At 43.2% G+C, this 13,775-nt stretch overlaps 1 protein-coding gene across 3 annotated transcripts in view; it reads left to right on the top strand.

The window, feature by feature from the left end:
* Positions 1-13,775, top strand: part of slc6a9 (solute carrier family 6 member 9) — a 73,201-nt gene that overhangs the window by 16,884 nt on the left and 42,542 nt on the right. The window contains exon 1 of one of the 3 annotated variants that reach the window (XM_051396647.1): positions 11,669-11,917. The exons of the other annotated variants lie outside the window; for them this stretch is intronic. Within the exon in view, the coding sequence (XP_051252607.1) occupies positions 11,876-11,917 (42 nt within the window). The 5' untranslated portion in view covers positions 11,669-11,875. Of the gene's footprint in view, positions 1-11,668; positions 11,918-13,775 lie in introns of those variants that run through there. 3 annotated transcript variants of the gene reach the window in all.

A 13,775-nucleotide genomic window follows, 5' to 3' on the forward strand; every position in this document is an offset into this window, starting at 1 on the left:
GATTACCCCACAGTTCCATGTACCCCCTGAGTGGGGAGCCTTTGTGTGTTTGTGTGTGGGTGGATGTGAGAGAGAACGAGTGTGTCGCTCCCTGTGTGTGTGTGCGCGCGCCTTTTCCCAGGGGTTGTGTGGCTAATGTGTGCTGTAGGCTGTGAAGTGGAAACTAAATGGAAAGAAATAGTGGAACCCACAGCCACAACCTCCCCGAGGTCAGGACACACACTCGCACACGTACACGCACACACTCACATATACACATAGAAACCAAAAGGACGGCACACTTGTACATTACGTCCACACATTACAATACTACTAAATGACTCTAAATAATGACATAAACATGGGTTATTTGAGGGGTTAGTTTAGTTTTCCGCACAGACGCGTAAATGCACATACACACATTCTCACACACACGCTCACACACATGCACACACACAGACAAAACTATGAACAAAACCTGAACACACACCACAAACACAGTCTGTTTGCTGCACTTAAGTAGCCTAACAGGAAGTATTCTACTGACCTTTTTTATTTTAATTTCTAAAATAACACACACAATCTGTTCAGTAACTCAAGGCTGTGACTTTTGCTCCGAAGATGTGACCGTGGCCCAAGGGCCAATTTTGGACTCTCTAGGGATGTGTGTTTTTTTTAAAAAGTTGGTCTACCCTGGTATCTTACTTTGTTTGTAGTCCTGGTCCATGTGCAGGTCTATGGATGTTGCCAAATATTTGTTATTGCTTCTGCCCTCTGGAGCTGTGTATTGTCAGCATTAACCATGTGCTCCACATAACCAGAGTGCACTTATTACAGGTGAATGTCTCTCCCTCTCTCTCTCTGTCCTTATGTAAGAAACATATTGAGTTGCCAGTTTAGTTAACAGCAGTGCTCAGCAACCATGTTGACTGCCTCTGGGGCGAGGGGCCAACAAACAGATGTGAACAGAGAGAGAGAGAGAGAGAGAGAGAGAGAGAGAGAGAAAGAGAGAGAGAGAGAGAGAGAGTCGTGATTTCACCCCCACGACTGACCAGCTGAATGAGGGGAGGGGGGAATATGCCCGGCCGTACGGGGCACAGGCAGCGCCCAACGTCAGTTTAACGGCAGCCACTATGGCGAACGTACAATTGAGCGACAAGGGCCACAAATGCCAAACACGTCCACTGCTGGGCACTCTTTAAAAGGTAACCCACCACCAACCAACCCCCCGTGTACGCTCACACACACAGCAAAGGGGAAAAAAAAGGACTCCATTGTGTTTGGGACCTTTTAGATTTCATTTGGAAAAACCACTCAGGCTGAAAATTTCGTTTTTCTGATTTTCTTCCTCTCTCCTTCTTTTTCTGGTTTAATGGGTCTCCCTCCCTCCGACTCCACAAAAAATACAAGCAAGTTAGAAAAAGGGGACTTCACACTCTTCCTTTCTCGTCCTCTGAAGTCAGTGAAATTATGGACAGGGCTCTGACATTGTGTCCACACAACGAGGCTCTTAAATCTCCCCCGGTTTCTTTAAGTATTATTATCATTTTCAACGGCTTCCAATTGAACTCTTTTCAAAGGCCTTTTCAGAACCATATTTAGGTAATTTGTTGCGGTTGAACCCAACCTGCTCCCTGGCTCTGTGTGTATGTGCTTGTTGAATGGCAGCTATAGGCCTGGGACGAGGGGGGGGTCTGCTTTTCTCAGGGCCGGACAACCCTCTCCTGCTTGGTTACACACCTCCCCTGTGTTATTTATCACTCTCTGTTTCTTCCCCTCTTCAGCCCCTTTCAGCCATAGAATCTGTAACATTGCTGGGTTCATCCGTCTGGTGGAATAATGTCTTTTTGGCTTTCACAACGTTATGTAAAAGTTCCATGTGGTCAAACATGACGGGGCTGTTACAGAACCAGGTGCAGCGCTGTTGGAGAACAGCTGTTATTTTGGAAAATAATGTCATCAAGGAAGAAGAGCACTCACACAAGCTGTCCTCAGTGATAAAATATAAAACTTTTTTGATGTTGACTGCTTATCCTCACAGCTTGATGGCTGACCATCCACGGTGGGGGGGGGGGAGCTCTCCCTCACTACAGTAACCCCCTTCGTAGTTACGAGGGTAACATCTCGTTTTCATGTGGGTCCTCAACAACAAAAAATACACAATTACACAAAGAATCTGACAAAGATAACAGCATACAATCAAACCAAAATGTGACAGAAACTAACAAAATGCAAAGACAAAACAACAAAACAAAAAGAAAAAAGAAAAACAAAACAAAAGGGGACAAAACTGTATATCGAGACAGGATCAGATCATACTCCAAGCAGAGCATGAACGTGGATCCTTTATAGTTTGAGTGGGAGTATTAATGTCAGTGAAAGCCTTAGGTAATAGAGTTACAAACCATGAACACTAAATTATAAAGGTGTTAAAATGGACATGGACAACTGTCATTAAGAAGAGGTTCAATTGATCTTAAACAGTTAGGATTTAAAAAGGGATGACATTTTAAGTTTTTCATTCCACATTCGTGTTTTGCTCACATGCTGTCGATGTTCCGGTAAAGGCATTTGCTGGATTTTCCTTCTGTAAGCACTTGGCATTAATTTAAGTTAAAAGATTAGTAGCTTGTAATCAGATGCTGTGCACTCAAACTTGAAAATTAAAGCTGCATTCATTTTTTGTTGTTTTTTGCCACACAGGGGCAGCGGAACTATCTGTAAACACAACATTGAGATTAGCTGTTATAGTGAGCGTGTTAGCGAACAATTACCTATATATAAGTACGGTCTAGACCTGCTCTATTTTGAAAAGTGTCCTGAGATAACTTCTGTTATAATTTGGCGCTACACAAATAAAATTGAATTGAATTGATTATATATCCACTCCACAACAGTAGCTTGCATTTGGAGTCATATTCCTGTCCAATATTCACAATGTTTACCAGCTAGTTGCAAAAATGAACACAATGCTGCTAGATGGTTAGACACCAGCGTTGTTGGTTGTTTGAACAGTGTAAAGACTGATAAAGACAGTTTGGTGAGTTTTATTTTGTTTCTGTTGAGTTTGAAGTGTGTTTTAAGATCGCTTAACAAGGTCTTAGTTCAGTATAAGAGTGAGACTTCAATTCAGAAGGTGTACGGTTGTATTTTTATGTTCAATGCGGACAATATGTGTTTTTGTTTCCTTTGTCGACATATTTTGAGTCTATTTTGGTTTTTCAAGCTATTAAAAACCGCTCACCTCCCAGCTGAAACTGGGAAACAGGCGGTGATTGGGGGCGGGGGGGCGCTGCCACAGCACAAACACATTTCAGCCAAGCCTACTAGAGATATATAATTAGTGCAGCTTTAAAAAAAATATGCTTGGCGAGAGAGGGTGTGACATGAATTAAGTGTTTTATCAATTTGAAATTATTATTTTCCTCTTGCGTAAAAAACAATCAAACCTTCACTGGAAATCTGTTCCACTGTGGACATAATTTATAGTAAAAAGAAATTATTATTACATTGTTGTTTATCTACAAATTACTTTCTCCATCAATTGATTTGATTTGTCTGAAAATTGTGAAAAATAATGTGCATTACATTTTCCCAAGGGCCAACTTTACCTGTCTTGTTTGCTATTGTAGAAGAAAAGAAAAGCAGCACACAAATAACATTTGTGAGCACTTAAAGGACCTCCCGCCCATGTTGGACAAGACTTTGGAAACATCTATAAGACATTTTTTAAAAGAAGCTGCTGTTTCCAGGGTCAAGGATTCTCCTTTAGAAACGAGTACAAGGTAGAGATATAGACAAAAACTCATCTTTATCTCTCATCATTTTATGGAGAAATGTTAACATTTTTGAGTGCGTGCAAAACCTCTGATCTTCTTAATTTCATTTTCAGTCTCAGTCTAACTGACAGACCCAGAGACAAGTATGTGCATGTGTAAGTTGCTGTATAGAAAACTCAGGCTTTGGATGCTGCTATCTTTGCATACAACTTGAAGAAGATCTTTACTGATGTACACGAAGAGCATTGGCACCATGGACAGTGTTTCATTGCTTTAATGAATGAAGAAGACATATTTCATTTCTCTCTCTGCTTTTCGCTCTTCCTCTCGTCACATTTCAAGCGCGACAGTGACTTCTGCCACGTGAGGTCAACTTCAGTCACATGTTCCTCACTTTCATCCCCAGCAATGGTCCCATATGTTTGTCAAAATGTGTATGTTGTGTGCTTTTTCCGGCCCGATTCGTTCCCATGCCTTCTCTCCAATGAGCCCCGCTCTCCCCGGGGGTCCGAGCTGAAGCCTCACGCTATTTATACAGACTGAACAGCTGGGGCCCTCCCAGCCAAAGCAGTGAGGGATGGGTAGAGAAATTATCATGGAAACTTCAGGTTAAACCAAGCGTTGGAAATCTCTCTCTGTTCCCTCTTTTTTACCCTCTTGTCTTCCACTCCGTCATTTGTCTTTCTCCCTCGGGTGTCCAGAGTGGGTCCAGGTCAGGTCGATGAGAGCAGGTCAGCTGGACCACTGGACAAACATCACTCACTTATTTCGATTTTGTTCATCATCCCATTTGCAATGTCTTATTTATCTCTCTATTTTGTCAGTCCGCAACTGATGTTTTTCCTCCATTTTCCTACTCTGAAACACACTTTCTTCCCCCGCTTCCAATTAAGGAGCTGGCTGTTTTGTCACTGAACAAGAAAGGTTGATTTTCCCTCCAACTGCACCTCAACACATTTTGTCCTTTTGTTGCACCAGACAAAGCCGACCTGCTGTTGCAAAACTGAGCTTTTTGTGTTTCTTCCCTTTTCTTCTGCTCTTCGCTCCTGTGGTGCTTGTCCTATATTGTGAATCTCAAGCCTGTGAAGTTCTCCCCTCCCTGCTCTTCCCTTCACTTATTTCACCCTGTCTTCACTTCACTTCTCTTATCTCATCTTCTCTCGACTGTTCTGCCCTCCGCTCTCAGCCTTTCCTCATGCCAACCGCTCAGGAGGGAAGAGAGAGTCGGGCCTGTCGATACTTCGTTCTGTTCAAGGCCCCTCTCACAGTCAGAGGTCCTATCACAGGCATACTGAGCTAACGAGAGGTGAAGAGATATTAACCTAATTGCTGTAAGGGACAGATATATAGATCGAGGAGGATGTAATGAGCTCAGACATGACTGCTGGCTCCCTGTGAGATTAGCCTGTCAGTGTAAAAGCAGGTTGATATTAAAGGACAAGAAGTGATGCGGTGAGGCCGTCAGCTTTATATGTCGCTTTAAAATGTTATACGTTTCTTTACTTAGTAAGTTAAAGACCCCAGTGAACATACTCAACCTCCACACAACTGGAGATAATGAACATCAGTGGCGATATAGAGATAGTCAGAGGGTTTCCATGACAATGGCGCCACCATGGCATCTGATTGTTAGTGCGTTTCAATTGCATTCCTGAATGAAGAGGTGACATACCAACATGTTCAACTAGAGTTTCGTCGAACTGGTCAGTTGTTTTGAGCCAAAGTGAACCCAAACTGAAAGGGTCAACTTTCTTTTGTGGTTTCGTGCCATAGCGACCCCTAGCTGCAATGCTCAGACCGCAGCTTGCGCTTACGTTGTGATGAAGATTTTTCAGGTGACACACTCAACAACGCACGAAAGCAGTCTTTGGTAGCTCAAAGCGCCTGTGTTACTTCTGTTGACCATATTTGTGTCCTTAATGTGTTTGTATTTGTGACAAACCAAAGTGGATCACATCCTATAGGAATGCACAAGACTGCATTATTATCCACTGAAGCTTCTTTTTGTAAGCAGATATGTAACACTATTAACACTCCTCCAATATACCCAGTTTTGTTCCCAAATGTTTGTCTATCTTCCCTTAATCAGGGTGAAAGCACTGGGTGTTGATTCTCTCATTTATACACATTAAAAATAGCACTAGATGGGACTGCTGCAGCCAGAGAGCAAGTTAGCCTTACAGTTGTCTTTTTTCTTGGAAAAGACAAAGTATGGTGAAACATTTAATTGTTTCTTCAGATATGACTCCTGTAGTTTTAAGGTCAGCTTTGAAGCTGCTTCCCACTCTTTCAGCTCAGCCAGTGACCACCAACTAGGATGTTTTGGGGTGAAATTGTGTTTGCTTGACCTCAGCTTTGGAGTTTGCTCCTTTTGTCTTGTGCCTGTCTTGTGCATGTCGTTGGGTTGGGGGTCGTACTCTGTGTGTGCTCACTTCAAAGTGGACTGCAAGTTGCGCAAGCTACTTGTTTGTTTGACTACTGTAATGTAGTCTGAACTGGTTTGGACAAACCTTTCATGAAATTGTTAATGTTTGCTAGACGATGGTGCGTTTGATAACTCGTTCGATAAATCTAAAAGCCTTTCTCAGATTTTCTAGTTTGTAGTAGATGGACGACAAGGAAGAACCAGTCCATACAGGCCTAACACAGATGGGCCCTATAGGCATCACCTTTGGTCTGCGGAGGGAAACACACATGAAGTAAACACAGGGCAACAGTAAGTCCAACAATTCTCCAACCGAAACAACCTTCTGAACAGTTTTGTAACTCTTCAGTGAATATTAATTGTGTTTCATTGGCCTTTTGGATCACATAACTTTCTCAGCTCATAAAAGAAAGGCATGGTAGAGATACATCTTTCATGTGTAAGCAGTGATATTTGAATTTATTTGTCAACACAGATAAGAGTGCTTTGAATAGGGAGAGAAAAACATGAGAGAGGAGATGAAATGAAAAGAATTCAAGGGAAAGGAGATTATTTTCTTCGTCAGACTTATGTCTGAGTGGTGCATCTTTCTGTCACGCTTTCCTCTGCCACCCTCCCGCCTAAACCTGGTGTATATTCCACTCTGTTCCATTCCCAAAGCACTGTTGTCCTTCACAGTACCTGAATATTTGTCTCTTCATAGCTCCACCATATTCACACTGTGAAATCTAACCCTGGACTTGAAACTATGGCCTTCAGTAGTCTTTTGTTAATAAACCTAGTTTGTTGTTATTTGTTCTTACTCCATTTGAGATAGTAGAATTTACTGATTGCTCTCCCGCAGCTGTAACAGAGCTGTGTTGAGTTACTGCAAACTGATTTCCTGCTGCTTCCCATTTAAACCTTACCGTCTGCAAATCAGCTGGATGCTTTTATTGTGAAGCAGCTACAGGTATTGCAATGTGATTGTCACTGAGTTAGCAGAACTTGAATAAATGGTGTTGTAATCTGATTGTAATGTGTGACCTATAACAATTCAAATAATAACAGTTCAAAACTGACATGAATGAACATGAGGACATGACTTGAGTGAGTGTTATTAAACCAACAGGTCAGGATTCATTAATTTGTGTTCAATCACAGTTAAATCTGTGACCTCATCTGTCTCCATCTGTTTGTATGGCTAAAACTAATTACAGCATGATGCGCTTAGAATCGTCCTGCAAGCCCATTTTATTACCTGCTCGATTTGAAAGTCTAGTTAAAAAGCTCAGTAAGGAAATGTGGGACCCAGGCTACATTAATCTTCAAATGACTGCATATTTGTTACGGCCATCAGTGAGGATATTGGTTTGTCAGAGCTGGAGCTTAAAAGGGAAGTGGAAAAGAAAGCCACCCTGGCCTTGTATTTTTTACTTTTATTCCTCACTCTCCCTTTGAACGTCGTTAAAAATCGGCATCTGTTTGTGTTGTATGTTTAGTGGTGGGGTTCAGGATCGATGTCTGTGTTTGGCCTTAGCTTCAGCTGTAACACATGATGACAAGAAAGCCTTGAGGAAAAGAGGAGATCCATTCTGACCTTATCAGTGTATCTGCTCTGTGCTCCCCTGATTTTTGTCTTGTTTGTCTTTCTGCTCTTATTTGTTGATGGAGGCTTGATCTTGTTTACGTGTGAAAGCTTTTGGCACCCACACTGGGTGTTTCTGCTTTTTAAGTCTAATTTGGGAGGGGAGGGGACAATAAGTCACACAACTAATTAAACAACATTAATTGTCCAACTATTTTGATAATGAATCATTTAAGACATTTTTAACTAAACTAAAAAATGTTTACTCAAAATGTGAATGCTCATTTGTGTAGTCTCCTACAATAGCAAACTGAATACCTTTTGGATTTTGGACTGTTGGTCAGACAAAACAACACGTGAAGACGTCACCTTGGACATTTTCATATTTTTTTAGACATTTTTTAGGCCAAACTATTGATTAGTTTAGAAAATATTTGTCAGATTAATTGATAATGACAATTATTTTTAGTATTTAGTATTTCCATAACTTTCTGAAACCAACAATCCGTCCCTTTTTGCATGTACAACTGAATGCAACACCGTGAATGTCTTCCATGAGAGACTTAATATAAGACAGACAGTTAGTGCCTTAACATTAACGCTTCACAGGAGTTTCTCTTTTAGGAAATGGGGAGTTGTTAGTTTGAAGGGAGGTCAAAACAGGTATGATAAAACATAGGCGGAGAGGAAACTAGCATATTCATCCATAAGCTGTTGTTGTAGTTAACTATACACAGACTGAACAAACCCACTCTCTCAGACATAAATACATGATTCATTTTAGTCCCCCAGCACTTAATAAGCACCCCCATGCGCGCATGGACGTGCTTATATGCAGTGGGTGGACGTGGAGGTGCACTTAGGAGTGAGCTGTAGGAACAGTTCGGACTCTTGGTGTCAGTATCATCAACAGGCTTCAGTGCCTTTGAAAATGCAGCGAAAATCCTCCTTGTGCTCACTCTCATTCTCTCTCACACACACAGTTTTGCTGTTGCATATAAAGGAACAAGTGAGAATTTGAACAAGTTGCTGTTATTATCAGCGGCAGCATCTGTGCTTCTCTAATTAGAGTTAAATGACCTAACATAATAGGGCAATTACTTAACGAAACAAGTCCTCCACAAACAGCCAACTGCAGCCACAACAAGCATTTATTTTAGGATCTGTTTGTCCTGAACCAAATTCATACTGAGTTTTCAATGATTGCCCCCACACTTAATGCCTGCATGATTAAAGTGTAGTTAACTGTCTGGATGTGGGTGGGTGGGTGGGTGGGTGCACTTGTTAAGCCTTTCATTAGATTTGACCTAATCTGAGGCCAGCAGACCCTCCTGAGGCAGAGCTAGTAAAGATGTGGCTGGATCCCTGTGGAGGAACTAATGATCTACCATAGTTTAGTTCACAAATGTACACACACACACACACACACACACACACACAGACACACACACACACAGTGTATTATCACAATTCTTTGTTGTAGCCCAAAAATAGCGCCTTTAAGAAGTAAGGACTGGCTTCAATGACCTCACATTGCAAAAATGTTCTCACAAAGCCTGAAGCATATGAACACGCACAAACACACCGTCTGCAAGCCTGACAGCATCTCTGGAAGCATGTGCGTAACTTTTTAGTGACACATACAGCAGGCTCTTACTACCAAAAGAAGTAATAACGTTAACATGCTTTTCTTCTCTTCGTGAGGGAATGTGATGATCGTATCAAGCAGAAGGTTTCCAGTGAAATAAGTTTGCTAGATCCAAAAATATGTCTGATGTTGCTGTAAAGAAGAAGACTACAGAGCCTTTTCTCAACTCGCTTGATGTCTTCTTCACAATCAGCAACCTCATCCAGCATCAGTAATTTGTATGAGACACAACCAGCCCAAACTGACCAGTGGCAGTTATTGAGGCCTCCACTAGTATCTCTGCAGCCGCCAACTTTTTTAAGTTTTTGAAATGATGGTGACCAAGAGACATACTGAGTGGGGCATTCACTTGTGGAGAAACTTTGTAAAGGTGACGCTGTTTCTAAATGATCTCAAACCCAGATGAAGAAGGAGGTTAAGCGTGCTTCAACCAAGGAATGAAGCTACGGTGCTCTCAGAGTGGGACAATCTTATAGAATCTTTATAGAAAAGTATATAAGAGCAAGGCAGCAAACTTTATTAAATGAGTAACGTGTCAACCTCAAACCGAGTTTGGCACTTCTGTACAGAAATTTCTTGTTACTTTCTTGCTGCAGATTTCATATGCACTGATGCAATATATCTTCAATAAGCTAATATTGGCCTGGCCTGAATGCACGTATACGCCTTACTTAGCAAAAGCACTCTGGTCAAACCACTGAATATATCTTAATACCTAAACTAAACAGGGAAACAAACTCATACCAAAATAACATTGTCAACAAATGTGTGTTTTAATTAAGAATTATCAGCTGTTGTGAAGAAATAAAAAAATAACGGAGAAAGTGCAGTAGTAGCTTTAACAATCATTTGTCTGTTATAAATGTGTCAACATGTCTGACTGTTTGTTGGGAGCACTTGTTTTCATTGCCCTCAGTACTTCCTCTGAGCACACTGAATGGGGCGGGTATATGGTAATGATTCCTTTATTGGATCCCCTGTGAGATTCTAATCCTCTGAATTGATAGACAAATGAATAGCATCCTGTCTGCGTTGCTCGTCTCGTGTTAAACATAACTGGAGGGCCTCCACTCAAGCGGCAGCGGCCATTGTCCCCGGCTATCAAACACCCATTAGGCCGGGTGCCAGTTGCTTGTCAACTTTTGACACTACTCGCACCGCATCCAGTCGGAGAATCGACTCCCAGTGACGCGTTGAAAGACGGCTCGTCCCGTTCTGCTGCATGAGTGATGTTTTTGTTGATCTCTCAATCGCGCCCCCATTGTGGATGCACTTTTACGTTGTTCTCTCAGACATTCACTTCCTTGCTTTCTCCTCGCTCTTTTTGTTGCGGGCAGCCATTAGCCATATGGTGGCAAACAGGCACAACAATGTGTGCAACAGAACAGAGGCTCAGGAGGGAAGCGCTTCTATTTGAAAGGGTGTAACTCTGTGAACATGTCGCGTACGAGGCGAAGGAGGAGGGCTTTGGCTTCTGTTGGCCTTTCGGTGTGACACGGCAGAGGAGTGGGGGCCTGGGGGGGGCATTGGCAATGTCAGGGTGTAGAGACGGACGAGGATTTGGAAGAGTCAAGTGCAGCTGAAAGGGAAGTTGTTGGTGGTCTGCAGAGTTGCAGCAGCTGCCTCTGAAAACAAACGGAAGAAATAAGAGAGACAGAGAGAGAGAAGGGGGGGGCAGGGTAGTCCGGTGGAAGGCGTGCGGGCTCCTCACTTGTGGGCTCCTCACTTTTTTTTGTCTCTTCGCTTTAATCTGTTGGGAGAAAGAGTTAGGGAGAGAGAGAGAGAGCTTGGCTGTAGCCCATGGGTGCTCCAGACCTCCCCCACTTTACTCCGGCCAGCTTAACTAGAAGTTCAACACCCCCTGTCCACTCCACCACCACCATCGGTCCTCCTCTCTCCCGCTTAGTTGCTCTGTATTCAGCCTAGGTGCTGGAGTGACAACGAGCCATTCATTGTGGAGGTAGAGGGAAAAGACTGTGGATCTCTCCTGTGTCTTTTTTTGAGGAGGAGGAGGAGGTGGTGGGAGTAGGGAAAAGGGGGGGGGAGAAGAAGGGAGGGCGCATATTCCCGAAATGGTGAAATACGACAGAAAAAGGGGGCAGAAGGAGAAAGTAAAAGAGTGAGAGGAGAAAGAGAGGGAGGGGTGAGTTAAAAGTAAGAGCGCAAAGGAGGGAGGGATGGATGGAGGGGAGAGGCAGAGCTGGAATCACAGAAGGATGGGAGGGGGGAGAAAGAGAGAGAGAGAGGGGAGAGAGAGTGGGCTACCATGCCGAATGAGCAAGAGAGGCGGAGAGGAAGCAGAGCTTCATCAGATGAAATGAGGTGAAAGTAATTCAGGCATTAATCAAGCCAGGGCAAAAGGGAGGGTATACTGTGTTTTCTCCCCCCTCTTTCGCTGCGGAACTGAAAGGCAAGGTGTGAATGAAGGAGCCTACAGTGGCCAGCAGAGAAGCACCACTGGGTCACAGCGTCAAATCATGTCTGATTCGAACACCATTGCCGCTTCCACCGCAGACCAGGTCAGTTCAAGCTGTCATATTGTTTTTCAGTTATTTTTTTTTTGTTTTTGTTTTTTTTTTTTTACTTGCATCAGAAGCAAGCGTGCTGTTGTTTCTTCTTTATTAGCTGTGCCTCACACCGGCTTAAGCGGCCGGAAACATCTTGTTAGAAGACTTGGAAACGAGACTTCTAGGAATAAGAAAACTGAACGCTTCCCAAGTTCCGGGCAGATGTATATTATCTTTAGATCCTAATTCGGAAGTAGTTTGAGGAAGTTTCTAAGAGCAACTGAGTGAGTGTGGGTTTCTTGGACTATCAAAGCAACGATTGTTTTGCCCGGAGCTGCCTGGACAACGGTACAGGGTCCTGAAAGAATTGAATTCATCAAGACGAGCTATTGTCTACGCCGCCTTATTTTTCGGTGATCATTCAGGGGGTCTGTGACGACTCAATACCCCCCGCACCACGTGAGGAGGGGGATGCAGCTCTTTAAAAACCAGACCACGTGTGGCGGCCCTGAAAAGTTTTTATAAGTAATTGCAGTGGGAAGTCCGGGCAGCACTGTGAGAGATGGGGTTGGTAAGGAAGTGGGCTGGTCCGCCGTGTGTGTGAAAGAGAGTGACAGAGTAGAAAAGCAGAAGTGTCCAGAAAAGGCCGATATTTATGCCCCCTCCCCCAGCCCCCCCCCAGCCATCCTCTCCAACAAGCCGTTTTTAATCGCACACTTTGGCACATACATCCCTCGCCCGGCTTTCTTTTTTAACTGTGGACTGACTTTGAAACACTTAGGAACAATTAATTCCTCTGATCTGTTTAAGATAAGATATACAGTAATTTCCATTATGGCAGGTAAAGACAAAAAGTGTGTGTGTGTGTGTGTGTCTTTGTCTGTGTGTGTGTGTGTGTGTGTGTGCATCCGACCTTGCTGCCGGCTTATGTTGTTAGCCAAGTCCTTGTCTCCTGTTTCCGATTGCTACTGTCAAGGCTGAGTCAGCTTGCTATAGTTCTGTAGGCAAATACACACACACACACACACACACACACGTACAAGCCTAAGCACAAAAGTTTTAGGTAGAGACACACAACACACACACCAACACTACAGCTGCTCGAACTGCTCACACGCAAAATTCGGGGATGGATTGTGGGTGGAAGGTTGAAGATATTTAGAGCTGCATAGTGCGCGTGTGTGCGTGTGCATGTGGCAGCACCACATACACAGGTGTGTGTGTGTGTGTGTGTGTGTGTGTGTGTGTGTGTGTGTGTGTGTGTAGAATGAGAACAATTGCCCACCTCTTCGACACTCCACATGCTAATCCTCTGATTCTGGCCCGTTTAGATTTGTTAACACACTCCCCATATTTCTCCGGAAGCTTTGACTGACAGGACTGTGTAGACACTACATAATTACGAGCAGCGGCTGCATGTGCATATGGGTGCAAATGATGGTGCATAATTATTGACTATGCTCAAATAAATCTCTTGTAAAATTCAAATGAATCTTGCCTTCAGATAGCAGTAGAGAAGTATTGCTTTTGTCGTCTGTAGTTGTTCAGAGAGTTGTACATGTTCGCAGTCTGAGGAATTCATGGGTGCTCTTCTCAGAAACCTGCAGTTTGTACGTTTCTAGTGAACAGTTACAGAACTGTTGTGCTCCACGCCTCCTCTTATCAGTTTCGTTGGAAGTATAAAGTTTGTGGATGTGTTTGGTTTGTCATAAATGGGACAAAATGTCCACAGTTAAACCTGATGGACCTTCTATATTTCCTCACACAAACTGGCTTCAACCTGTACGGCTCCATCACTCACCTCAGGGGAAAGGTTATCTGTGAAGGCAAGAAGGAATGTTTTTGCACTTTAAAGAAACCATTTGCATTG

This window comes from Dicentrarchus labrax, unplaced genomic scaffold (genome assembly GCF_905237075.1).
Source record: "Dicentrarchus labrax unplaced genomic scaffold, dlabrax2021, whole genome shotgun sequence".
NCBI classification, from domain to species: Eukaryota; Metazoa; Chordata; class Actinopteri; family Moronidae; genus Dicentrarchus; species Dicentrarchus labrax.